Source organism: Amblyraja radiata, unplaced genomic scaffold (genome assembly GCF_010909765.2).
Source record: "Amblyraja radiata isolate CabotCenter1 unplaced genomic scaffold, sAmbRad1.1.pri S69, whole genome shotgun sequence".
Lineage (NCBI taxonomy): Eukaryota > Metazoa > Chordata > Chondrichthyes > Rajiformes > Rajidae > Amblyraja > Amblyraja radiata.
Genome location: NW_022630163.1, coordinates 45,284 through 72,500, shown reverse-complemented (window position 1 = coordinate 72,500; position 27,217 = coordinate 45,284). Strand labels below are relative to the sequence as shown.

The 27,217-nt window shown below is 48.9% G+C and overlaps 1 protein-coding gene across 1 annotated transcript; it reads right to left on the bottom strand.

Moving 5' to 3' along the window:
- Window positions 1-17,188: 17,188 nt before the first annotated feature.
- Window positions 17,189-17,908, bottom strand: LOC116969526 (N-acetyltransferase 8-like). The gene has a single exon (XM_033016380.1). It carries the CDS (start codon window positions 17,906-17,908, stop codon window positions 17,189-17,191), a length of 720 nt encoding a protein of 239 aa, XP_032872271.1.
- Between the last annotated feature and the right edge of the window lie 9,309 nt (window positions 17,909-27,217).

Below are 27,217 nucleotides of genomic sequence, written 5' to 3'. Positions count from 1 at the left end.
GCTACCTAACCCGCTGAGTTATTAGAGCAGTTGTGTTCCTCGTCAGATTCCTGCATCTGCAGTTCCTTGAGTCCCTAATGCCTCTACTGCACTGGAAGATTGAGGAGATTCAGCATGGTATGAATACTCTCTATAGTTTCTACTGCATATAGCATATTGACTGGTTGCATCATGGCCTGGTTCAGCAACTCGATGCCTAAGAATGAAGGAGATTACAGAGAGTGGTTGACACTGCCTGGTATAACACAGGTACTGACCCCCCCCCCCCCCCGCCATTGAAGGGTCATATAGAAGGTGCTGTCTCAAAAAGGCAGCCAATATCAGGTTCTGGTTCTTGAACACAACGCTAATCTCCACTTGAAAATTCTATCAACTGTCTGCACAACGAAAGTTTGGAGACTTTGTTCCATTTATTTGCTTTTAAATGTATTCAAATCTCATTCTTTATAGACTATGTGTTTTGTGTATGCGGGCCTGAAGGCTGCTGTAAGTAGGATGTTCCTTGTTCCATTATACTCGCTAGAATTTAGAAGATTGAGGGGGGATCTTATAGAAACGTACAACATTTTTAAGGGGTTGGACAGGCTAGATGCAGGAATATTGTTCTCGATGTTGGGGAAGTCCAGAACAAGGTAGCACAATTTAAGGATAAGGGGGAAATCTTTTAGGACCGAGATGAGAAAAACATTTTTTTACAATGTGAATCTCTGGAATTATCTGCTACAGAAGGTAGTTGAGGCCAGTTCTTTGGCTACATTTAAGAGGGAGTTAGATGTGACCCTTGTGGCTAAAGCGATCAGGGGGTATGGAGAGAAGGCAGGTACAGGATACTGAGTTGGATGTTCAGCCATGATCATATTGAATGGCGGTGCAGGCTCGAAGGGCCGAATGGCCTACTCCTGCACGTAATTTCTATGTTTCTATGTAACAGAACATTGAAAATTTTCATGCAGCAACCTAACAGGAGCGTCAACACAATAACTCGCAGATAAAATATAACAATAATTTAAAAAAAAACAATATTAACTGCAGATGCTGGAAAAGCTAAGGTAGACAAAAATGCTGGAAAAACTCAGTTTCTCCCTAATTTGTGTCTACCATATTAACAACGCTATGTATTTGGAGTACTGCTGTGGGAAATATGTCATAAAGCTACAAAAGGTATAGAAATGATTCAGCAGGATCTTGCCAAGACTGGAGAGCTTATCAGGGGAGGTTGGATCGGCTAGATTATTTCTGTGAAAGAGATCTGAGGGCCTGTATGAGGGGGGTCGTCATCGCTTTTTCCCCAGGGTGAGAGAATCCAAAACTAGAGGGCATTGTTACATCAAATTGACATTATTGTCACTTGACCAGGAACGATGTAGTTCCAGAACAGTAGAACGCTTGCCTGCAGCCGCATGAGAGGCACATAGACAGACGATACACAATAAATGCTGCACATTATTCAAAGGGTAGGAAAAACTGCAGCTGGTGATTTCAATTGAAGGTAGACACAAAATGCTGGAGCAACTCAGTGGGACAGGCAACATCTCTGGATAGAAGGAATGGGTGACATTTCGAGTCGAGATCCTTCAGACCTTAATGCAATAATTTTGCATAAAGTGATCTGACTGTAATAATGTTTGTTGCTACTGTTGAGTATATATTAAAAACACACAAACATATCTACATCTCTATCACTATATATCTATATACATATGCACTTACGCATATATATGTGTGTGTGTGTGCGCGCGTGCGTGCGTGCGTGCGTGCGTGCGTGTGTGTGGGGGGGGGGTTAGCTGCAGACTCCGCCCAGGACAGGAAGGCTCTGCAGGAACGGAAGGGACGTCACGACCGCGGTGCCACAGGTGCTGTCGCCGAGGGAGGACGGACGGAGCCGCGGCTCGAGAGACTAACAGAGGCAAAGAGGTATGCCACGCACTGCAAGGGAGCAGTGGACCAGACAGGAAGAACGGACGGAATTACCACTAGACAGCCAAACCAGTAGGTAATTTACGGCTGGGGTGAGTACTTTCCCATTTATAGGAGGTAGGATTATATAAATAAGGGGTGTATCAATACAGTAATCCGGGTAGGGGATTCTTAAATAGGACCAGTTAATTACTTATATAAGATGGGCGGCCAGGAGATGTGCCAATACTGTGAGATGTGGGAATTTGTCGACACCATTGATGTAGATGATCCCTACAGCTGCAGTAAGTGTTTGAGGCTAGCGGAACTCGAGCTCCGCATTGATGAGCTGGAGACCCAACTTCATACGCTGCGGTACATCAGGGAGGGGGAGTATTACCTGGATGTTTTGTGCCAGGGGATGGTCACACCGACCAGTTTAACTAATTCAGTAGGCAGTGAGCAAGGAAAGGAAGGTGTGGCCATAAGCGAGGCAGGTAGGGGGAACCAGGAGGAGATGCGGCAGGAGCCACAGCCCTTGTCCCTGACGAGCATGACCGAGGCTCTTACTCAATGTAAGGACGGGATCAGGGGCTGTGGGAGGGATGAGCAACCTGGCTGCAGCACCGTGGATCAGGGGGCCATTCAAGAGGGGGGAGTTAGAAGAAATGCCGTAGTGATAGGGGATAGTATTATTCGGGGGGTAGATAAGGTTCTCTGCGGCCTGCAGAACATGTCCCGAAGGCTGTGTTGCCTACCCGGTGCTAGGGTTAAGGATATCTCTGCGATGCTGGAGAGAAATTTGCAGAGGGAGGGGGAGGATCCAGTGGTCGTGGTCCATGTGGGGACCAATGACATAGGAAGGACGAGGAAGGAGGATCTGCTGAAGGAGTTTGAGCAGTTAGGGAATAAATTAAAAAGCAGAACCTCGAGGGTACTGATCTCCGGATTCCTACCTGAGCCACGGGCCAAATCGGCGAGGGTACGTAAAATTAAAAAGCTGAATGCGTGGCTCAAAGACTGGTGTGGGAAAAATGGGTTTGGTTTCTTGGGCCACTGGCACCAGTACTGGGACAGGGGGGATCTGTTCTGTAAGGACGGACTTCACCTGAACGGTGCTGGGACTGGGGTCCTGGCAAATCATATAACTAGGGCAGTAGAGAGGTCTTTAAACTAAGTAGCGGGGGGGAGGTATCAAGGGGGGTAATAACGGCAGGGGTAGAGGAAATAGAGCAGGGTATCAGTGGGGAAGCGGAAAGTCAAAATGTGACAGGAGATAGAATGTGTGAAGATAAAGCTCTAGATGTAAAAGGGGCAAAAACGGAAAGGAAAGGTAGTAAAAATCATCTGAAAGTGCTTTATCTAAATGCACGGAGTATTCGAAATAAGATAAATGAATTAACGGTGCAATTAAGTATATATAGTTATGATATCGTGGCCATTACGGAGACATGGCTGCAAGGGGATCAGGACTGGGAGTTAAATATAGAGGGGTACTCGACAATTAGGAAAGATAGACAGGAAAGAAAGGGAGGAGGGGTGGCCCTTTTAATAAGGGAGGGAATAACGGCAATAGAGAGGAAGGATATTGCGTTGAAGGATCAGGATAGTGAAACAGCTTGGGTACAGATAGAGAATAACAAGGGGAAAAAAACACTAGTGGGTGTAATTTATAGACCTCCAAATAGCTGTGACGCTGTTGGTCAGAACATAAATCTGCAAATAGTTGACGCATGTAAAAAGGGAACTGCTGTAATCATGGGGGAATATTAATTGGGCAAACCAAACTGGGCAGGGTAGACTAGAGGAAGAGTTTATAGAATGTATTAGAGACGGGTTCCTAGAACAGTATGTCACAGAACCGACAAGGGGGGAGGCAATCTTGGATCTGGTCCTGTGTAATGAAGCAGGATTAATTAAAAATGTCATATTTAGGGACTCGTTGGGAACAAGTGACCACAATATGGTCGAATTCCATATTCAAATAGAAGGGGAGCAGGTTGAAACTCAGGCTAGGGTGCTTAGTCTAAATAAGGGGGATTATGAAGGTATGAGGACTGAGCTGATCAAAGTTGACTGGGATAGCAGACTCAAGAATAAGACGGTACATGAGCAGTGGTGTACGTTTAAGGGTCTACTGTATAACCTTCAAGAAAAATGTATTCCTATGAAGAAAAAAAGGGGTAAGGGTAAGAACAGTCAGCCATGGCTCAGTAAAACTATAAAGGATAGTATTCGGCTGAAGGCAAGGGCATATAAGGTAGCCAGAGATAGTGGGAGGGTAGAGGATTGGGAAGCATTTAAAGGTCAGCAAAAAATAACTAAGAGATTAATTAAGACGGGGAAAATAGACTATGAAAGGAATTTAGCGAACAACATAAAAACTAATAGTAAGAGTTTTTATAGCTATATAAAAAGAAAAAGGGTGGCTAAGGTGAACGTTGGTCCATTGGAGGGTGAGACTGGAGAGTTGTTGGTGGGGAACATGGAAATGGCAAAGGCATTAAACGAGTATTTTGTATCAGTCTTCACCATAGAAGACACAAAAAATATTCCAACGCTGGATAAACAGGGGGCGGTAAGAATGGAGGAGCTAAATACTATTAAGATCACCAAGGAGGTGGTATTAGGGAAATTAATGAGACTGAAGGAGGATAAATCCCCTGGGCCTGATGGATTACATCCAAGGGTCTTGAGGGAGATAGCGGTGGGGATTGTGGATGCATTGGTGATAATTTTCCAAAACTCCCTGGAGGCAGGAACGGTCCCAGTGGATTGGAAAATGGCCAATGTAACACCTATATTTAAAAAAGGAAGTAAACAGAAGGCGGGTAACTATAGACCGGTTAGTCTAACATCGGTGGTGGGTAAAATGTTAGAGACAATTATTAAAGAAACACTAACGGGGCACTTGGATAAACATGACTTCATCGGACAGAACCAGCATGGTTTTGTGAAGGGGAAGTCCTGTTTAACGAATCTGCTCGAATTCTTTGAGGAAGTAACAACCCGGGTGGATAAAGGGGAACCGGTGGATGTGGTATACTTGGACTTCCAAAAGGCTTTTGACAAGGTGCCACATAAGAGACTATTGCTAAAAATAAAAAATTATGGGATTGGGGGTAATATATTAGCATGGGTAGAGGATTGGCTAACAAATAGGAAGCAGAGAGTGGGGATAAATGGTTCATACTCGGGATGGCAACCGGTAACTAGCGGGGTTCCGCAAGGGTCGGTGCTGGGACCCCAGTTGTTCACAATTTATATAAATGATTTGGAGGAGGGAACCAAGTGTAATATATCAAAATTTGCGGACGATACAAAAATGGGAGGAAAAGTAGGGGATGAGGAGGATAGGAAGAGTCTGCAAAAGGATATAGATAAGCTAGGTGAGTGGGCAACAACTTGGCAGATGAAATTTAATACTAATAAATGTGAAGTCATTCACTTTGGGAAAAAAAATGATAGGGCAAGTTATTTTCTAAATGAGGAGGAGCTGCGTTGTAATGCAACGCAAAGGGATCTAGGGGTATTAGTACATGAATCACTAAAAGTTAGTATGCAGGTGCAGCAAGCAATCAGGAAGGCCAATGGAGGTTTGGCCTTTATTGCTAGGGGGATTGAGTATAAAAACACGGAGGTCTTGCTGCAGCTGTACACAGTATTAGTGAGACCACATTTGGAATACTGTGTACAGTTCTGGGGTCCATACTTAAGAAAGGATGTACTAGCCCTGGAGGCAGTGCAGCGAAGGTTTACAAGATTAATTCCTGCAATGAGGGGATTGACATATGAGGAAAGGTTAAGTAGGCTGGAACTCTACTCTTTGGAGTTTAGAAGAATGAGAGGCGATCTCATTGAAACATATAAGATCGTGAGGGGCCTTGATCGGGTGGATGCACCGAGGATGTTCCCAATGATCGGGGAAACTAGAACTAGGGGACATAGTTGCAGAATAAGGGGGGGCTCTTTTAAAACTGAGATGAGGAAGAACTTCTTCACCCAGAGGGTGGTTAATTTATGGAATTCACTGCCCCAGGGAGCAGTGGAAGCAGAAACGTTAAATATATTTAAGACTAAAATAGATGGTTTTTTAGCTGCCAAGGGGATAAGGGGCTACGGGGAGATAGCAGGGATATGGACCTAGGTATGGTTAGTATAGTAAGAACTGAGTGATCTCCTGGACAAGTGTCGATCGCCTGGATTGGGGTCGGAGAGGAATTTCCCGGATTTTTTTCCCGAATTGGACCTGGGTTTTTATCCGTTTTTTTGCCTCCCCCAGGAGATCACGAGGTTCTTGGGGTGGAGAGGGGTGATAGCGGTATAAAGGGGAGGGTAGTGTCTTGTGTTCTGTGTCTTGTGTCTACTGTTTGTGGGTAAGTGTGTCTGTTTAGTGTTCAGCCATGAGCGAATGGCGGTGCGGGCTCGACGGACCTGGTGGTCTACTCTCGCACCTACTTTCTATGTTTCTATGTTTCTATGTGTGTGTGTTCCACCTCTCCACCAATTCCAATATTGGTGGCCAATGGTGGTGGTGGGGGGAGTGGTCAGGGGCCCTAGTATGGGTGTTATGGGCCGAATGGACTGATTTCCAGAGGGCTACTATGGACATGGGCCGAATGAATTCTAGGGCTGGCAGTTCAGTCACTCAGGCCTGGTGGGGTGGCAGCTCAGTCACTCAGGGCTGGTGGGCTGGCAGCTCACTCACTCAGGCCTGGTGGGCTGGCAGCTCAGTCACTCAGGGCTGGTGGGCTGGCAGCTCAGTCGCTCGGGGCTGGTGGGATGGTAGCTCAGTCACTCAGGGTTAGTGGGCTGGCAGCTCAGTCACGGCTATTCCTTGTAATTCAATTTCATAGCATTTCAAGCAGAGTGCAGGCCATCAAAATTGAATTTCATAGCATTTCAAGCAGAGTGCAGGCCATCAACATTTAATTTCATAGCATTTTGACCAGCTGCATCTCTGAATGGTTTGGGGACGGCATCCAACTCGAAGTCCGTGCAGAGAGTGGTGAAGACGGCGGAAAAAAATCATCGGGACTTCTCTTCATTCAATTCGGGACATTGCGTGCAATCGTTGCCAGTCCAAGGCCAACATCATTATAAAAGACCTCACACACCTCCAGCATGGACTGTTCACTCTGCTGCCGTCGGGAAAAATGTATCTCAGTATAAGGAGCAGAACGGCCAGGTTCTGCAACAGCTTCTTCCCCTGAGCCATCAGACACTTGAATTCAGACTCTTGAATTCCATATAATGTGTCGCCACTGTTATCTTCCTTTCTTTTAAAATCTTGTTATTGTTTTTTTCCAAAAAACAGATACAAAACATTAAAAAAACAGAGCAAAACGAATAATGATTAACATAACAATGATATTGATACATAGGGATCAGGATTACATTAATTACAGGTGTTTTTATTGCCATCTACAGCATTCGTTGTTCCCAATGTGGCTTTCAAAACATCGGCCAAGATAGACAAGGAAACCGCTTCGACGAACGCTTTCACTCGGTCCGCCAAAACCTGCTGGATTTCCCAGTTGATAAACCTTTTAACTCCCGTTCCCATTCCTACACCAACCTCTCTGTCCCGAGCCTCCTTCTCTGCCTGAGTGAGGCCGCACCCAAACTGCAGGAACAGCATTCCCTTCATTTGAATCAGGGAACAGCTTCATCCCCGCTGTTGCCAGATTTCTGAACAGCCGTTCCATAAGCTGGAGTACAGTCCCGATTATCCGACCCACCCCATTATGGACAATTGGTTTAGAAAAAACTGCAGATGCTGGAAAATTCGAAGGTAGACAAAAATGCTGGAGAAACTCAGCGGGTGCGGCAGCATCTTTTGAACGAGGGAATAGGCGACGTTTCCGGTCGAGACCCTTCCTCAGACTATTCACCTATTCCTTCAGACTACTCCGTCTATTCCTTCGCTCCATAGATGCTGCCTCGTCCGCTGAGTTTCTCCAGCATTTGTGTCTACCTTACATTATGTACAGTGCGCTTTACCTGCAACTCCAGCGCTATGACGCCGAGAACTCTGTACCTTTCCCGTTGCTCTACCTGTCGAACGAGTTTGGATTGTTTGTACATGTGCCCTTGTTGCCTGACCTGCTTTGAATGCATGGAGAGGGGATGGGCAGGAGGAAGGGTGAGAGGGAGCAGGGACTGGGACGATGCTGTGAGTGTGTCGACACTTACCTACCGGTTGCTCTCCTCTTCTTGAGTACGGTCCAGAGACAGGCTCCCGCAAGAAGCTGGTACCGGAGGGGGAAGGAGGAATGGAGATGAGCCCCACCCACCCCCTCCACCTCACCAGGACAGCCCGTCTCACCCACACCCCAAACCTTCGCCTCCTCCCACAAATCCCCCACCACCACCCCTTCCCCAAACCTGCCCCCCCCTCCCCACACCTGTTAAATCATCACAACTCCTCCAATGATGAAAAGGAACGGTCCCCAAACCTATGGCAGGAAGCAGTGAGAAGAGGTCACGGCCCGGATGGTGGTGATTAGACAGCTGGTGGCTTCTTGAGGCAGTGCTTCATGCAGATGCTTTCAATGATGCGATGGCTGTACCCGTGATGGGTGGACAGGAGAGATATATGTAGGAATTCATTTTCTTTCACATTGGCCTCAAATGTATGAAATAAGAGACGAGAGGAATAAATGAACCAAGTGGTACATGTGGTTCATCTGTTCGGATACGTTTATTGCAATTACTTAATACAGTCAATTAAGGCACAGACGAAATGTGTAGGAAAGAACTGTAGATACTGGTTTAAACCGAAGATAGACACAATATGCTGGAGTAACTCAGCGGGACATGCAGCATCTCTGGTGATGTTTCGGGTCGAAACCCGTCTGACGATTCATTTTCTCCAGAGATGCTGCCTGTCCCGCTGAGTTACTCCAGCATAGAAACATAGAAAATTGGTGCAGGAGTAGGCCATCCGGCCCTTCGAGCCTGCACCGCCATTCAATATGATCATTGAGTGTGAATTTTTTTTCTCATCTCGGAACTGAAAGGTTTCCCACTTATCCTTAAACTGTGACCCCTTTTGCATGTTTTGGTTATCTTCAATAATGGGACATTTTGCAATTGAATGTACATTAAATGTAGGTTTGTGTGCTGTCTGAGATTATGTGCGTGCCACGCTGCTGCAAGCAATGTTTTCAATGGATCTGCACCGCACCGTACTGGTGCAAAATGCAATAATATCCACTAGATTTGACAATCCCGTCTTGATTTAAACCACCTGCCATCTGGGAAAACGGCGGTGACCGTCCCCCTTGTTTACGACCACCCTGGTTTTATAAACTTATTTCTGATCACCCCTCAACCTCATTAATTCCATGGAAAATAATCCCAACCTATCCAGCCTCTCCAGATACCATAAGTTCAAATTCAAGTTCAAGTTCAAGTGAGTTTATTGCTGCTCTCTCTTCACATTGTGTTTTTGATTTTTTGTCTTTGGAGCGAATTCTGTCTTTAATTTGTGTATTGGTGATGTACTTATTATTTATTTTACTCCGACTATATGTATTTTCTCTCTTGTTAATTTTCTGTAAGGTGTCCTTGAGACTTTGAAAGGCGCCCGCAAATAAAATGTATTATTATTATTATTATTATTATTATGTGTCCCTGTATAGGACAATGAAATTCTTGCGTTGCTTAAGCACAGAGAAAATAGTAGGCATTTACTACAAAACAGATAAATGTGTCCATATACCATGATATAAATATATACACACATGAATATATAAACTGATAAAGAGCAAATAGCAGAAAGTGGTTATTAATAATCAGAGTTTTGTCCGAGCCAGGTTTAATAGCCTGATGGCTGTGGGGAAGTAGCTATTCCTGAACCTGGTTGTTGCAATCTTCAGGCTGAAGGTAGCAGGGAGTGTGTGGCCAGGATGGTGTGGGTCTTTGATGACACTGCCAGCTTTTTTTGAGGCAGCGACTGCGATAAATCCCCTCGATGGAAGGAAGGTCAGAGCCGATGATTGACTGGGCAGTGTTTACTACTTTTTGTAGTCTTTTCCTCTCCAGGGCGCTCAAATTGCCGAACCAAGCCACGATGCAACCGGTCAGCATGCTCTCTACTGTGCACCTGTAGAAGTTAGAGAGAGTCTTCCTTGACAAACCGACTCTCCGTAATCTTCTCAGGAAATAGAGGCGCTGATGAGCTTTTTTGATAATTGCGTTAGTGTTCTTGGACCAGGAAAGATCTTCAGAGATGTGCACGCCCAGGAATTTAAAGTTCTTGACCCTTTCAACCATCGACCCGCTGATATAAATGGGGCTGTTGTTCCCCCTCCTACTCCTTCCAAAGTCCACAATCAGTTCCTTGGTTTTGCTGGTGTTGAGGGCCAGGTTATTGCGCTGGCACCATATGGACAGTTGCTCGATCTCCCTTCTATATTCTGACTCATCCCCATCAGTGATACGCCCCACAATAGTGGTGTCGTCAGCGAACTTGATGCTGGAGTTCGCACTGTGGTTGGCTACGCAGTCATGGGTATAGAGTGAGTACAGCAGGGGACTGAGCACGCAGCCTTGAGGTGCTCCCGTGCTGATTGTTATCGAGGCTGACACATTTCCACCAATACGAACAGACTGTGGTCTGTGGATGAGGAAGTCGAGGATCCAGTTGCAGAGGGATGCGCAGAGACTCAATTCTGCGAGTTTGGTAACCAGTTTGGAGGGGATGATTGTGTTAAATGCCGAGCTGTAATCGATGAATAACAGCCTGACATATGAGTTTTTGTTGTCCAAGTGGTCCAGTGCGGAATGGAGGGCCAGCGAGATCGCATGCACCGTTGATCTGTTGTGGCGGTAAGCGAACCGCAGTGAGTCCAGGTTTTTGTCGAGGTAGGAGTTGATTTGCTCCATGATCAGCCTCTCAAAGCACTTCATCACCACCGGCGTTAGTGCCACTGGTCGATAGTCATTGAGGCACGTCACCTTACTCTACTTGGGTACCGGTATAATTGATGCCCTTTTAAAGCAGGTGGGGACCTCAGACCTCAGAAGTGAGAGGTTGAAAATGTCCGTAAAAACTCCCGCCAGTTGGTCCGCACAGGTTTTTAGAACACGGCCGGGTATACCACCAGGTCCAGGTGCTTTTCGGGGGTTCACCCCTCTGAAGGATTTCCTGACGTCGGCCTCTGTGACTGAGACTGAAATGCCATCACAGCGAATTGGGATCGGGAAGGCACATCAGTATTCTCCCTATCAAAGCGTGCGTAAAACGCATTGAGCTCGTCAGGGAGTAATGTTTCACCGACATTCGAGCTGCCTCCTGGTTTCGCCGTGTAGGAGGTGATTGCATTCAGGCCGCGCCACAGCTGCCGAACATCTGTTTCATCCTCCAGTTTGGAGCAGAAGTCCCTTTTGGCCTTTTTGATGGCCTTACCAAGGTCGTATCTGGACTTCATGTAGGCCACTGTATCATCGGACATGAATGGCCTGTGTCTCGACTTTAGAAGAGTGCGGATCTCAAAGTTCATCCAAGGTTTCTGATTGGGAAACACTCGGAAGGTTTTTGTAAGGATGCAGTCCTCCACACATTTCTTTATGAAGTCTGTAACGACTGTGGCGTATTCATTCGAGTCCGTTGCCGAGTCCTTGAACATTGCCCAGCCTACAGACTCCAAACAGTCCTGGAGTTGATCTTCTTTCCCCCCCCCCCTCTTCAATTGCTGCCTGTAGGCTGGAAGAGGCAGCACCGCGGTATGGTCGGACTTACCGAAGTGAGAGCGTGGGATAGAACGATAGGCATTCTTGATGGTGGTGTAGCAGTGGTCGAGGGTGTTAGGTCCTCTGGTGCAGTAGGAGACATGTTGGTGGAAGTTGGGGAGTGATTTCTTGAGGTTCGCCTTATTGAAGTCCCCAGCAATGGTGGTAAATGCCTCGGGGTAAGGCGTCTGGTGTTTGTTGACCACGGCGTGCAGCTCCTCCAGCGCCAGACAGACGTCTGCCTGGGGTGGGATGTAGACCGCGGTCAGGATAACCGAGGTGAATTCTCTGGGGAGGTAGAAGGGACACCACTTCACCGCCCGATGTTCGAGGTGTGGAGAGCAGGAGTTGGACAGGACTGCCACGTCGGAACACCACGCAGAGTTGACCACGAGGCAGACGCCCCCTCCTCTCCCTTTCCCAGATGCCAGTGTACGGTCCATATGGTGGATGGAGAACCCTTCAGGCTGGACCGCTGAGTCTGTGGAGCTGGGGGGTGAGCCATGTCTCTATGAAACAGAACACAGAGCCTTCCCTCAGCTCCCTTTGATAACGCAGTCTTGCCCTTAAGTCCTCCACTTTATTTTCAAGGGACTGTACATTAGCCAGTAGGATAGTAGGGAGAGGAGGCCGAAGTCCCCTGCGCTTCATTCTGACCTGGAGTCCTGCCCGTCGGCCACGTTTCCGGACACAATGGAGGCTTCTCCTTTGTTTCCAGGTACTGTGTTTACTGTACCTGCTGCGAACCTGCGCTAGAACGGGGATTCCCTCACAGACGGCATCTCCAGCTCCGTAACGAACGGGGGTTCCCTCAAAGTCGGCAGCTCCATCTCCGTTGTTGCTGGGAGATCCAGCCCGTCGGCTCTGGGGGTCATGCTGGAGTCTCCAGGTACAGTACCTGGGTTCCTCAGTCGGGTCGGGAGTTCCACAGCCAGCGTGGGAAAGTTTAAAGTCCGGGGTTCCCGCAGCTGCGGGATCTCGCGAAATTGTCAGAGCCTTGAGGTGCTCAAGCAGCTTGTCCGAAACGGCACCGATTTCTGCCGTTTTTCTGATCCAGGTAAGTTGTTGGAAGTTGTAGTTGAGCCTTTTATTTTTCGGAGCTCCGCAAAAGTCGCCGCAGGCAAGCGCCATCTTGACGTAAGCCCTCTTAATCCGGCAACAACCTGGTGAATCTTGTCTGAATCCTTAGCAGCTTGACGACATCCTTTCCACATCAATGGTCCAAGTGCCTGTTTCATAACTTCATGTGACCGGAGTAGAATTAGGCCATTCGGCCCATCAAGCTACTCCATCATTCAATCGTGGCTGATCTATCTCGCCCTCCTAACCGCATTCTCCCGCATTCTCCCGCATTCTCCCCATAACCCCTGAAACTGGTATGATGGTCATTAACTTCTTGTATTTTTACTATTGTATATTATCTGTGAGTTATTGGGTTCACGGGCCTGTTTGGTTGCAGCAATGAAGAATTTCAAAATAATAGTCAAGGAATCAAGCGTCTTTAATTGTCATTTACACTAAGGCTGGAACAATTAAATTCTTACTTATGAAAGCAGAGCCCATCTGACAACACAAAGCACATAAATAATCTATAATCTAACACAATTAATAAATTAATAACCACAATCCATGCAAAAAAGACACCCAATGTTCTTAATGCTACCAAAATCATTCAATAGAAGTTCCTAGTTGAGGTTGGTGCAGTGCAGGGTTAATGATTCTGAACCTGACAGTGATGCCCTTTGGAGACAGCATCGTTTACAGATCCTTTCGATAGTGGGAAGGTCAGTACCCGTGATGGACTTTGGTTCTGTCTTCACTACTTTGGTTCTGTCTTCACTAAGGAAGACATAAATAATCTGCCGGAAATAGCAAGGGACCGGGGGTTAAATGAGATTGACGAACTGAGTGAAATCCAGTTTGCCGGGAAGTGGTGTTAGGTAAATTGAATAGATTAAAGGCCTATAAATCCCCAGGGCCAGATATGCTGCATCCCAGAGTACTCAAGGAAGTAGTCGCAGAAATAGTGGATCCATTAGTGATAATTTTTCAAAGCTCTTTAGATTCTGGAGTAGTTCCTGAGGACTGGAGGGTAGCTAATGTAACCCCACTTTTTAAAAAGTTAAAGAGAGAGAAAACGGGGAATTACAGACCAATTAGTCTAACATCGGTGGTGGGGAGAATTCTGGAGTCAGTTATTAAAGATGGGATAGCAGCAAATTTGGAAAGTGGTGAATTCAATGGACAGAGTAAGCATGGATTTATGAAAGGTAAATCATGTCTGACAAATCTTATAGAATTTTTAGAGGACGTAACTAGTAGAGTTGATAAGGGAGAATCAGTGGATGTGTTATATCTGGACTTTCAGAAGGCGTTCAACAAGATCCCACATAAGTGATTATTATACAAACTTAAAGCACACAGTATTGGGGGTTCAGTATTGATGTGGATAGATAACTGGCTGGCAGACAGGAAGCAAAGAGTAAGAGTAAACGGGTCCTTTTCACGATGGCAGGCAGTGACTAGTGGGGTACCGCAAGGCTCAGTTCTGGGACCCCAGCTATTTACAATATATATTAATGATCTAGATGAGGGAATTGAATGCAACATCTCCAGGTTTGACGATGACACTAAGCTGGGGGGCAGTGTTAGCTGTGAGGAGGATGCTAGGAGGCTGCAAGGTGACTTGGATGGGCTGGGTGAGTGGGCAAATGCATGGCAGATGCAGTATAATGTGGATAAATGTGAGGTTAGCCACTTTGGTGGCAAAAACAGGAAAGTAGACTATTATTTGAATGGTTGGCGATTAGGAAAAGGGGAGATGCAACGAGACCTGGGTGTCATGGCACACCAGTCATTGAAAGTAGGAATGCAGGTGCAGCAGGCAGTGAAGAAAGCAAATGGTATGTTAGCATTCATAGCAAAAGGATTTGAGTGTAAGAGCAGGGAGGTTCTACTGCTGTTGTACAGGGTCTTGGTGAGAACACACCTGGAGTATTGCGTACAGTTTTGTTCTCTTAATCTGAGGAAAGATTCACCAGACTGATTCCTGGGATGTCAGGACTTTCATATGAAGAAGGACTGGATAGACTCGGCTTGTACACGGTAGAATTTAGAAGATTGAGTGGGTATCTTATAGAAACGTACACAATTCTTAAGTGGTTGGACAGGCTAGATTCAGGAAGATTATTCCCGATGTTGTGGAAGTCCAGAACTAGGGGTCACAGTTTAAGGATAAGAGGGTAGTCTTTTAGGACGGAGATGATAAAATCATTTTATACACAGAGAGTGGTGAATCTGTGGAATTCTCTGCCACAGGTGGAGGCCAGTTCATTGGCTATATTTAAGATGGAGTTAGATGTGGCCCTTGTGGGTAAAGGGATCAGGGGGTATGGAGAGAAGGCAGGTATGGGATACTGAGTTGGATGACCAGCCGTGATCAAATCGAATGGCGGTGCAGTCTCGAAGGGCCGAATGGCCTACTCCTGCACCTATTCTCTATGTTTCTATGTTTCTATGGACCGGGCAGTATCTACCACTCTCTATAATCATCTTAATTCTTATGCATCGTTACCAAACCAGGCCGCGATGCAACCAGTCAATATGCTCCGCACCGTACACCTGCAGAAGTTGAAGAGCAATCTAGCTGACCTGCCGTATCACCTCAAACTTGCAAGGAAGTAGAGTCGTGTAGATGCATGATGCATGAATCTTGCGTAGAACACAATGCACTGGAATAATTCAGTGGGTCAGGGCACCATGGATTTGTGCCTGGAAGGTCATGTTTGACTAATCTTCTTGAATTTTTTGAAGAGGTTACTAGGGAAATTGATGAAACTAAAGCAGTTGATGTTGTCTATATGGACTTTAGTAAGGCCTTGACAAGGTTCCTCATTGACGGTTGGTTAAGAAGGTTCAATTGTTGGGTATTAATGCAGGAGTAGCAAGATGGATTCAACAGTGGCTGGATGGGAGATGCCAGAGAGTAATGGTGGATGGCTGTTTGTCAGGTTGGAGGCCGGTGACAAGTGAAGTGCCTCAGGGATCTGTGTTGGGTCCACTGTTGTTTGTCATGTACATCAATGATCTGGATGATGGTGTGGTAAATTAGCAAGTATGCAGATGATACTAAAATAGGTGGTGTTGTGAATAATGAAGTAGATTACCAAAGTCTACAGGGATATTTAGGCCATTTGGAAGAATGGCCTGAAAGATGGCAGATGGAGTTTAATGCTGATAAGTGTGAGGTGCTACATCTTGGCAGGAAAAATCAAAATAGGACGTACATGGTAAATGGTAGCGAATTGAGGCTTGCAGTTGAACAGAGGGATCTGGGAATAACGGTGCCCAGTTCCCTGAAGGTGGAATTTAATGTAGATAGGGTGGTAAAGAAAGCTTTTGGTGTGCTAGCCTTTATAAATCAGAGCATTGAGCATAGAAGTTGGGATGTAATGTTAAAATTGTACAAGGCATTGGTGAGACCAATTCTGGAGTATGGTGTACAATTTTGGTCGCCCAATTATGGGAAGGATGTCAACAAAATAGAGAGAGCACAGAGGAGATTTACTGGAATGTTGCCTGGGTTTCAGCAACTAAGTTACAGAGAACGGTTGAATAAGTTAGATCTTTATTCTTTGGAGCGCAGAAGGTTAAGGGGGGACTTGATAGGGGTATTTAAAATGATGAGAGGGATAGACAGAGTTGACGTGGATAAGCTGTTCCCATTGAGAGTAGGGAAGATTCAAACAAGAGGACATTACTTGAGAATTAAGGGACATAAGTTTAGGGGTAACATGAGGGGGTACTTCTTTACTCAGAGAGTGGTAGCTGTGTGGAATGAGCTTCCAGTGGAAGTGGTGGAGGCAGGTTCGATGTTATCATTTAAACATAAATTGGATAGGTATATGGATGGGAAAGGAATGGAGGGTGATGGGCTGAGTGCAGGTAGATGGGACTATGGGAAAATAAGTGTTCGGCATGGACGTGTAGGGCCCAGATGGCCTGTTTCCGTGCTATAATTGTTATATGGTTATAAAGTTATATCATATCTGGAGAAGTATAGGTGATGTTTCTGGTTGCGACCCTTCTTCTCGGAGAGAAGAGGTGCTGGTGGGCTTCATTTGTCATGACATCGTAGTGCCGGGACTAGGACAGATCTTCACACATATACCAACCCAGGAACTTGAAGTTGTTGCCTCTCTGTATCGCAGGCCGACCGGCGTTCCATGCAGTCCCATGACCTCGGTTTAACGTGTAGAAAGGAACTGCAGATGCTGATCTAAACTAGCACCTGCAGTTGCTTCCTACATGCGAGTTTAAGGGGTTCATGAACTGCATATGGGACCAGTCCTCACCTCGCTCTCCTGCAACTGACTTCACCTCCACCCCTCACCCCTCCACTCTATACACCACCCCTCCACTTCCCTCCCTTTCCCACACTCCCCACCTCCACCATCATCTCCTTCGCGCCCCACACCAAATAACTCAGAGACTATATTTCATTGGAAAGTTTCCTTTATTGATATGTCAACACCCACCGTGTCACGATACCTCTTCAGTGGTAATTCCCTGTATTCAGAGGGTAGAACCTCATCTCGCACAGGTAGATGTGGGTGATCCAGGATAGAAGGGAAAGTCCGGGCAATGGCACCATGTCCCTGGTCACCCGAAAGCCCTGGGCCTGGTAGAGCCGGATCGCGGGATGCTGGCCGGTGTTGGTGTACAGGACGCACTCTCTGAAGTCGCTGTCCCGGGCGAACTCCAGCACCCGGCAGGTCAGTCTGCGGCCCAGGCCCAGACCCCGGCATCGCCGGTCGACAGCGAGGCGGAGGAGTTGGCAGCAGCCCGGCTGTCCCTCGAACTCCTGCGCCGCCACCACCCCCCGCAGCCCACCGCCTCCCCCCTGATCCTCCACCACCCAGAACCCCGCCCCCGGCCTCCTCATGTACGTCCCGTCAATGTCCGCCATGTCCGTCTCCAGCGTTTCCCTCAGGTAGTTGGTATAGAACATGCGACAGGCCAGGTAGAGCAGGGCTAGCAGCGCGGCGACGGGCAGAGCGGCCCAGGCCAGCGACCAGCTAGCTACGTAGACGGCGGTCCCCGCAGCCAGGAGGAGGCAGGGAGCGGCGGGCGACCGCAGGGCCCGGCGGAAGGCTGGCAAAGGCTGGTCCAGCTGGCCCTCCGAGAATATCCTGCGGGCCTCCGGCGAGTCGCCAGCCCGGAACGGGCGCACGGTGAACCTGGGTCCATCTCCGGCCTTGTGTGCGGCCGCCATGGTCCAGGGAGACGCTGGGAGGTGGAGATGTTCCGGCCTGAAGAAGGAGATGCACGGGAGAGCGGTCCGGATCTGCAGAGAGAGAAAGATCAATTGGGGAAGAGATTCACATGCATCTCGTCCAACCTCATAGAGCTAGTGAGCAGAGAAACAGCCCCCCTCGGCCCTACTTCCCCATGCACACCAGATGTCCCGTTTACGTAGGTCTCACTTGCCCACATTTTGCCCATATTGCTCCAAACCTTTCCTATCCACGAACCTGTCCAAATGTATTTTATTTGTCATCTACAGCATTTGGTTTTCCCAATGTGGCTTTCAATAATCTTCCAAGACAGACTAAGAAACCGCTTCGCCGTATACTTGCACTCGGTCTGCCAAGACCGGCTGGATCTCCAAGTCACTAAACCTTTTAACTCCTCTTCCAATTCCTACTCCATCCTCTGTGTCCCGAGCCTCATTCTCCGCCTGAGTGAGGCCGCACGCAAACTGCAGGAACAGCAACTCACATTCAGACTCACAAACACCATCTCCCCCCCTTTTCTGTAACTAATGACTCGTTTAAACTTCTGCAGATGCGCCAGAGGAAACATCCGGACGCGATGCATCACATCTTGGTTTGGGAACAGCTCTGCCGAGGACGGCAGGATATCAAAAGGGTTGTAGAAGCAGCCAAGTCCCTCCCCACAATTGATTCAATCTCCACCATGCTTGCTAACCGATTCCACTCCGCTACACTTCCCGCACTCCCCACCTCACCTACATCGCCATTGCTCCCCACACCAATCAGCTCAGAGACTATAACACATTGGAAAGTTTCCTTTATCGATATGTCAGCACTCCCCGTGTCCCGGGAACACTTCAGTGGGAATACCCGGCGTCCACAGATCCCAGCCTCATCTCGCAATCGGAGATGTTGGTGCCCCAGGAGAGAGAGCATGGCCTGTCCGCGCAATGACACCTTGTCCCTGGCCACACGGAAATCCTGGCCGCAATAGAGCCTGACGGTGGGAAACTGGACAGTGGTGGTGTCCAGGATGCACTTTCTGCCGTCCCGCTGTCCGGCCGAACTCCAGCACCCGGTGGGTCAGTCTGCGGCCCAGACCCCGGCATCGCCGGTGAACCGAGAGGCGGAGCAGCTGGCAGCATCCCGGTTCAGGGTCATGAACCCTACACAGCAACCAGCGGGACAGGTTGCATTTCTGGAAAGAAACGTTGCGGGTCGAGACCCTTCTTCAGACATGTCAGCGGATAGTCTTGACCCGAAGAAAGGTACAGACCCGAAACGTCACCCATTCAGTCTGAAGAAGGGTCTCGACCCGAAACGTCACCCATTCCTTTGCTCCATAGATGCTGCAACACCCGCTGACTTTCTCCAGCTTTGTATCTACCTCTTGACCCGAAATGTCACTCACTCGTAGTTATCAGTGATGGGGGTGGAGGAGCTCCAGCCTGAAAAGGAGATACAGAGGAATCCTGATCTGCAGAGAGGGAAAGTTCAATTGAGACATAGATTCACATTCATCTCCGCTAATCTCATCCAGTCAGCGAGCAGAGGAACAGGTAATTCAACCCATCGTTCCCATCCACACCAGATGTCCCATTTACGCAGGTCCCACACTTTGCCCATATTGCTCCAATACATTCCTATCCATGAACCTGTGTAAATGTATTTTAATTGCCATCTACACGTTCGCTGGTCCCAATGTGACTTTCAAAACATCGGCCAAGATAGACTAGGAAACCGCTTCGCCGAATACTTGCACTCGGTCTGCCAAGACATGCTGGATCTCCCAGTTGCTAAACCTTTTAATTCCCCTTGCAATTCCTACTCCACTCTTTCTGTCCAGAGCTTCCTTCTCCGCCTGAGTGAGGCCGCACACAAACTGCAGGAACAACATTCCCTTGCACCTGAATCAGGGGACAGCTTCGTCCCCTCTGTTACCAGGTTTCTGAACAGCCCTTCCATAAACCGGGTTACAGTCCCGATTCTCCGACCCACCTCATTGTGGACAATTGTTTTAGAAAGAACTGCAGATGCTGGAAACATCGAAGGTAGATAAAAATGCTGGAGAGACTCAGCGGGTGCGGCAGCATCTTTTGAGCGATGGAATAGGCGACGTTTCTGGTCGAGACGGTTCTTCAGACTATTCACCTATTCCTTCAGACTACTTCGTCTATTCCATCGCTCCATATATGCTGCCTCACCCGCTGTGTTTCTCCAGCATTTGTGTCTACCTTACATTATGTACAGTGCGCTTTACCTGCAACTCCAGCGCTATGACGCCGAGAACTCTGTGCCTTTCTCGTTGCTCTACCTGTCGAACGAGTTTGGATTGTTTGTACATGTGCCCTTGTTGCCTGCCCGGCTTTGAATGCATGGAGAGGGGATGGGCAGGAGGACGCGTGAGAGGGAGCAGGGACTGGGACGATGCTGTGAGTGTGTCGACAGTTACCTACCGGTTGTTCCCCTCTCCTTGAGGTTGGTCCAGAGACAGGATCCCGCTCGATGCTGGTACCGGAGGGGGGAGGGGTGGAGGTGATCCCCATCCCACCCCCATCCCACAAGGACAGCCCATCCGCTCCACACCGCGCCCACCCACCCCCCCCCCCCCCCCCAAACCGTCACCACCACCCACATCTCCACCACCGTCCACCCCTTCCCCATACCTGATGAATAGGAACGGTCCCCAAGCTTATGGAAGGACTGTCCAGAAGTGTGATAACAGAGGTGAAGCTGTCCCTGAGTCTGGTGGTGCGAACTTTCAAGTTTCTGGCCCTTCTGCCGGACGGGTGCAAGGAGAAGAAGGAATGGCTCGGTGGTTTGACAAGGTTTTGATTATGTTGGCTGCTTTTTCTGATGCAGCTTTAAATGTTGATCAAACTTCATTGCGAAACTTCCCCTCCCCTCTCTACAGGACACACCTTCCCCATACCTGACCCGGCTGTCCCTCTTCATCCAGCGCTGCCATCATCTCCCGCAGGCCCCGCCCCCTACCTCCTCCACAACTCAGAACCCCACCCCCGTCCTCCCCACTCAATGTCCGCCTCCAACTTTTGCCTCACGAACTCGCCGCAGACCTGGCGGCAGGCCAGGTAGAGCAGGGCTAGCAGCGCGGCGACGGGTAGAGCGGCCCAGGTCAGGGGCCAGCCGGATCCGTAGACCGCGGCCCCGACAGCCAGGAGGAGGTAGGGGTCGGCGGGCGACAGCAGGGCCCGGCGGGATGCCGGGAAAGGCTGGTCAATCAGACCCTCAGATAGATCCTGCGGGCCTCCGGCGAGTCTCCCACCGGCAATGGGCGCACGGTAATGGGCCAGGAAGCAGCTGGGAAGTGGGGGCGCTTCGGCCTGAGGAAGGAGGCGCAGAGGAGAGGGGTCTCCGACGCTGGGAACTCTGTACATTATTCGGCTTGTCTGCGTTACGTGTTGCCTCTACCTGTCTGGCTTGTTTGTGTTGCCCGTTGCCTCACAGAATGTGAATGCAAGGAGAGGAGATGGGAGTGGCTGGAGGGAGGGTGAGATGGAGCAGGGACTGGGACGATGCTAGGGGTGTGTCGACACTCACCTATGGGATCCTCCTAAATGGCGAAGGAGGGAATGCCAGGGTTACTTGAAGTTACACTCCAGACCCGAAACGTCACCCATACATTCTCTCCATGGATGCTGTCTGTCCCGTTGAGTTACTCCAGCTGTTTGTGTTTATCTTCAGTTTAAACCAGCATCTGCAATTCCTTCCTACTCAATATTCATACCGCTCTGCTGCAGCCATGATCATATCGAATGGCGGTGCTGGCTCGAAGGGCCGAATGGCCTACTCCTGCACCTATTTTCTATGTTTCTATGTTTCTATGACATTGGAATGTATCTGCTTTGGTCTAACCAAGTGCTCTGCCTCTTTTCTTGATAAACTTAATCGTGTTAACAGCTGATAATAAATAATTATTTCCTTCATTCCCTCATTCTCAGAATAGTCAAGCGATAGTCATTCAGCACGGAAACAGGCCCCTTGCCCCAACTTGCCTATGTCGACCAAGATGCCTGTTCTCACTAGTCCCAGCTGCCTGCATTTGACCCATATCCCTCTACATCTGTCCTAACCATGCACCCGTCTACATGTAGTTTTAATGTGTTAATACTATTGGCCTCAGCTATCCTCCTTTCATATCCCTGACAGATGTGTTTGTATCTTCTGTAATTGTAGAGCTAATAAAGAACACACCAACTAAAGGTCCAACTAGTTTGTTAGCAAATAGTTAAGTTACACTACAAGTGGTCACCACCGTGACTACATCCTGACTAACGACTAGTGGCTAAAAACGTTAGTAACATATGGTGACTGTAAGGTAAGACCCGGACTGGGTTATGGATCCGGGAGGCGTATAACATATGTGTGTTCATATTTGAGTGGTAGCTTGCCAAGCTTATTGTCAAGAAGTTCCTTATACTGAGCGAGAATTTGTTCAGTGGATTCTTTGGTGGGGGAAAGTCGGTTCACCTCTTCTACAATGCTGATCAACCCCGTGTCCTGGCTGGCATCAATACCAAGTAGAGTCGTTACCTTGCCTGAAACAATTTAAAAGTTCAGCTTGTGCACATGTGTCGCCAGATGGCACTGAAGATCAACCCTGCGAACTGGGCGAACCTCTTCTCCCCCAAATGGAATTAATGAAGTGTTCGTGTTTATCACAGTTTCCGTGTTCTGGACCCTAGAAAACTCAGCCTGAGACTGAGATTACTACGAGTTCCAGTGTCGATCTTCGCCACAGCTGTGGTGTTGTTGATTTGCAATGTAACTTCTAGATCGCTTAGTTTACAGGTAATCTGTAATAGAGAATGTATTTTAGGCTGGAAATGTCAGGTTCCGACAAATTCTCACAAGGAACTGAGCTGGATTGGACAGGCCGTGGGAAATATATTGCTGGAGCAGATTTACCTGCTGTCTGGGTTCTGAGCAGATCTACAGTGATGACGACACACATCAGTTATGTAATTCCCCTGCCTTGTCATTATATGAATATTAATTTCTCTAACTTCAAGTAAACCTTGCATCACCTCGTTCTCCATCACTCCACCTCCCAAGTCGCACCAGTTTCAAAGTCGTATTGTTGAGTCTCATTGTCTGTAACTTGTTTTCACCCAGCACAGCTGACAATGGCCCGATCCCCTTTTCATCATTATTTATCTGCATATCTTTCATTCATTTTTCTATATCTCATTACATCGCCATCTATATATCTCATCCCCCCTTCCCCTGGCCCTCAGTCTGAAGAAGGGACTCGAGCCGAAATGCCACATTCCTTTTCTCCAGAGATACTATCTGACCTGCTGAGCTAGTCCAGCTTTTTCTGTCTTTCCCCAGTGTACATTTGCATGCCTCTCTGTTTATGAGACTCACATTTGCCTTCAGACACCTTTCTCATTTACATAAGTTCATGTTTTTCTCACTGGTTACGTGCGACATATTCTATTACAATTCATATTCAAGGCATGATTCATATTACATAACAACAATGAACTGCAGATATTGGTTTGCATAAACGTCCTGGAGTAACCCAGCTGTTCAGACAGCATCTCTGGAGAACACAAATAGTTGACGTTTTGAGGTGGGACCCTTCTTCAGACTCCTCACAAAATAAGTCATAAAGAGCAGGAGTAACTCAGTGGGTATCTCTATAGGACATGAATAAGCAACATTTGGGGTTGGGACCCTTCTTCAGACGAATTATGAGGCACGGGGGGGGGGGGGGGACCAGGGAAGAAAGCTAGAAGAGTGGATGAGCTGGATACAGCATGACATCCTCGGTGTAAATTTAACGACGCCAATTTCAAACACAAAGTAAAACCCCATCACATTATGAGCACTCTTCCCCATAGGCCCACTTTACATGAAGATTATCAAGTAAAGTATTTTTATTTCAGAAACAAGGTCTAATATTATAATGTCTCTGGTGTTTGTCTGCCAGTTGATCCATATGCATTGGACAAGTATGGGGCAACACGGTGCAGCGGTTGAGTTGCTGCCTCACAGCGCCAGAGACCCAGGATTGATCCTGACCCTGGGTCATGTCTGTCTGGAAGTTTTGGTCTCCTAATTTGAGGAAGGACATCCTTGTGATTGAGGCAGTGCAGCGGAGGTTCAAGGGGTTGATCACTGGGATGGCGGGACTGTCATATGAGGAAAGATTGAAAAGACAAGGCTTGTATTCACTGGAGTATTGAATGATGAGAGTGTGGGGGGGGGGGGGGGGGCTTATAGAAACATAAAAACGTATAAAATAACTGGACAAGCTAGATGCAGGAAAAATATTCCTAATGTTGAGCGAGTCCAAAACCAGGGGCCACAGTCTTAGAATAAAGGGGAGGTCATTTAAGACTGAGGTGAGAAAAAACTTTTTCATCCAGAGAGTTGTGAATTTATGGGATTCCCTGGCACAGAGGGCAGTGGAGGCCAAGTCACTGGATGGATTTAAGAGAGAGTTAGATAGAGCTCTAGGGGTAGTGGAGTCATGGGATATGGGGAGAAGGCAGGCACGGATTATTGACAAGGGACGATCAGCCATGATCACAATAAATGGCGGTGGTGGCTCGAAGGGCCGAATGGCCTCCTCCTGCACCTATTTTCTATGTTTCTAAATCTTTAACAGGAAATTTTAATAAACCTTGGAAAATATGAGAACTTCAAACAAAAACCACGAGTCGTGTCCGCTGTACCTCTGCTGTGCCTTTTTGACTGTGGATGTGGGAACCCATGGGTGCGACTTATTTTCGTTTGAAATAGTCCACGCCCTTCCCGCCAGGTTGCTGTAACAAGACTCCAAATGGATCTTCAATTTGCTGGGCTTCATGCTCTCGTGGCATCAAACCTTCGCACAGATAACACATTGCGGCTTGACCACGGATTTGAATTATACTTGTGAAACAGAACTTGAGAAATGATTCACTCTACGTACGCATCTTGGGAGACATGGTTCACAACACAAAGAGTTCATGTCTGTATACGCTGGGCCTCAGAGGAATGTTATCAGTGGGTACAAAGTTTATTTCAGGCCCCCTACCCTTCTCCATTAGTCATCCGTAGAAATCCACTACGGTTTTATGCCATGAGCTGTAAGGCAAAAAGTGGTATGGAAGAGGAGAGAGGGGTGAATGGAGCGCCCTGTTGATTTTCTGCATTTAAGGCCTTATGCTGCTATACTCCCTCCATGATACGTGTCAATAACTATAAATAATACTAGACCAAGTGCAAACCCGTTGGGTCTGTTCCTCCAACGTGCGGTTGTGGGGGGGGGGGGGAGGCGGCATGCAGCGTCACACACACTAACTACCCTCCCCCCCCGCACTCACGCTAATTACCCCCCTTGATATTATATTAATATTATTAATTTGCTCCTTTTACCCCATAACCACCCTATCTACTGACGCATAGCCCCCAACTTCCAGTCACATCTAGAGGGGGTGGGGTGGGGGTAGAGAGTGAGGGCAGAGAGAGAAGGGGCAGAGACAGACAGAGACAGAAACACAGAGAGAGAGGCAAGAGGGAGAGGGGGTGGAGAGGAGGAGAAGCGGGAGGGTGGGTGAGGGGGGAAAGGTGGGGGAGGAGGGGAGGAGAGAGAGAGGGGGGAGAGTGAGTGGGTGAGAGAGGGGGTGCTGAGAGGGTGGGGGGTGGGAGGGGGAGGGAGGGGGCAGGGTGGAGGGAAGAGGGTTAGGGGTGTGGAGGGGAGGGGGTTTAGGGGAGGGTGGGGGAGGGGATGGGGGGAGGAGAGGAGAGAGAGAAGGGGGAGAGAGAGAGGGGGGAGGAGAGAGGGGGGAGGAGAGAGTGGGAGGAGAGAGGGGAGGAGAGGGGGTGAGGAGAGGGGGGAGGAGAGAGAGGGAGGAGAGAGGGGGCGGAGAGAGGGGGAGGGGGGGGAGAGAGGGGGGTGAGAGGGGGAGGGAGGGGTGGAGGGAGGGGTGGAGGGAGGAGGGTAGGGGGTGTGGAGGGGAGGGGGTTTAGGGGAGGGAGGGGGGAAGGGATGGAGGGGAGGACGGTAGAGAGAGGGGAAGAGGGGGGGAGGAGAGAGGGGGAGCAGGAGAGAGGGGGAGGAGAGAGGGAGAGGGGGTGAGAGAGGGGGAGAGCGAAGGGGAGAGAGAGGGTGTGCTGAGAGGGGGGTGAGGTGAGTGGAGGGGGTGAGGTGGGGTGCAGGGACGGGGAGCGAGGGTGTAGGGAAGGGGGTAGGGGTGTGTGGAGGGGAGGGGGGTTTAGGGGAGGGACGGTGGGGGAGGGGATGGAGGGGAGGAGGGGGAGAAAAAGAGGGGAGGGAGAGGGGGGCAGAAGAGAGGGGGGAGGGGGTGATAGGGGGAGGAGAGAGGGGGAGGTGGGAGAGAATGGGGGGAGAGAAAGGGGGGAGAGAAAGGGTGGAGAGAAAGGGGGAGAGAAAGGGGGGAGAGGGGGAGAGAGGGGGAGAGAGGGGGAGATAGAGGGTGTGCTGAGAGGGGGATGAGGTGAGGGGAGGGGGAGAGGTGGGGAGCAGGGAGGTGGAGGGAAGAGGGTATGGGTGTGTGGAGGGGAGGGGGGTTTAGGGGAGGGATGGTGGGGGAGGGGATGGAGGGGAGGAGGGGGAGAAAAAGAGGGGAGAGAGAGGGGGGGAGGAGAGGGGGGAGAGGAGGGGTAGAGGAGAGGGGGGAAGTGGAGGGTGGGAGAGGAGGGGGGAGAAGTGAGGAGTGGGGGGGAGAGGAGAGGGGGTGAGAGGAAAGGGGGGAGAGGGGAGGAAGGAGGAGGGAGAGGAGAGGAGAGGGGGGAGAGGAGAGGAGAGGGGGGGAGAGGAGAGGGGGGAGAGGAGAGGGGGGAGAGGGGAGGAGAGAGGGGGAGAGGAGAGGAGAGGGGGAGAGGAGAGGGGGAGAGGGGGTGAGAGGAGAGGAGCGGAGAGGGGGGATAGGAGAGGAGAGTGGGAGAGGAGAGGAGAGGGGGGGGAGAGGAGAGGAGAGGGGGGGAAAGGAGAGGGGGAGAGGAGACGGGGAGAGAGGAGGGGAGAGAGAGAGAGAGAGAAAGGGAGAGAGACAGGGGGGAGAGAGAGAGAAAGAGAGAGGGATAGGGAGAGAGGGTGGTGGGGAGAGAGAGGAACCTAAACCCCCCAAACAACCATTTGCAGGCAGTGCTTTTTTATTTCAAACTAACCATATTTTCATCTTCAAACCAGATTAAGGGTACTTACTCACAGGTGTGAAGAAATTTGTTCAGTGTCATTCAGAGCTCAGAGTGCCCTCCATGTTGCAGAGACTGATTGAGGCACACCACTTGCAGAGACTGCTTGAGGCACACCACTTCCTGGTTTTATA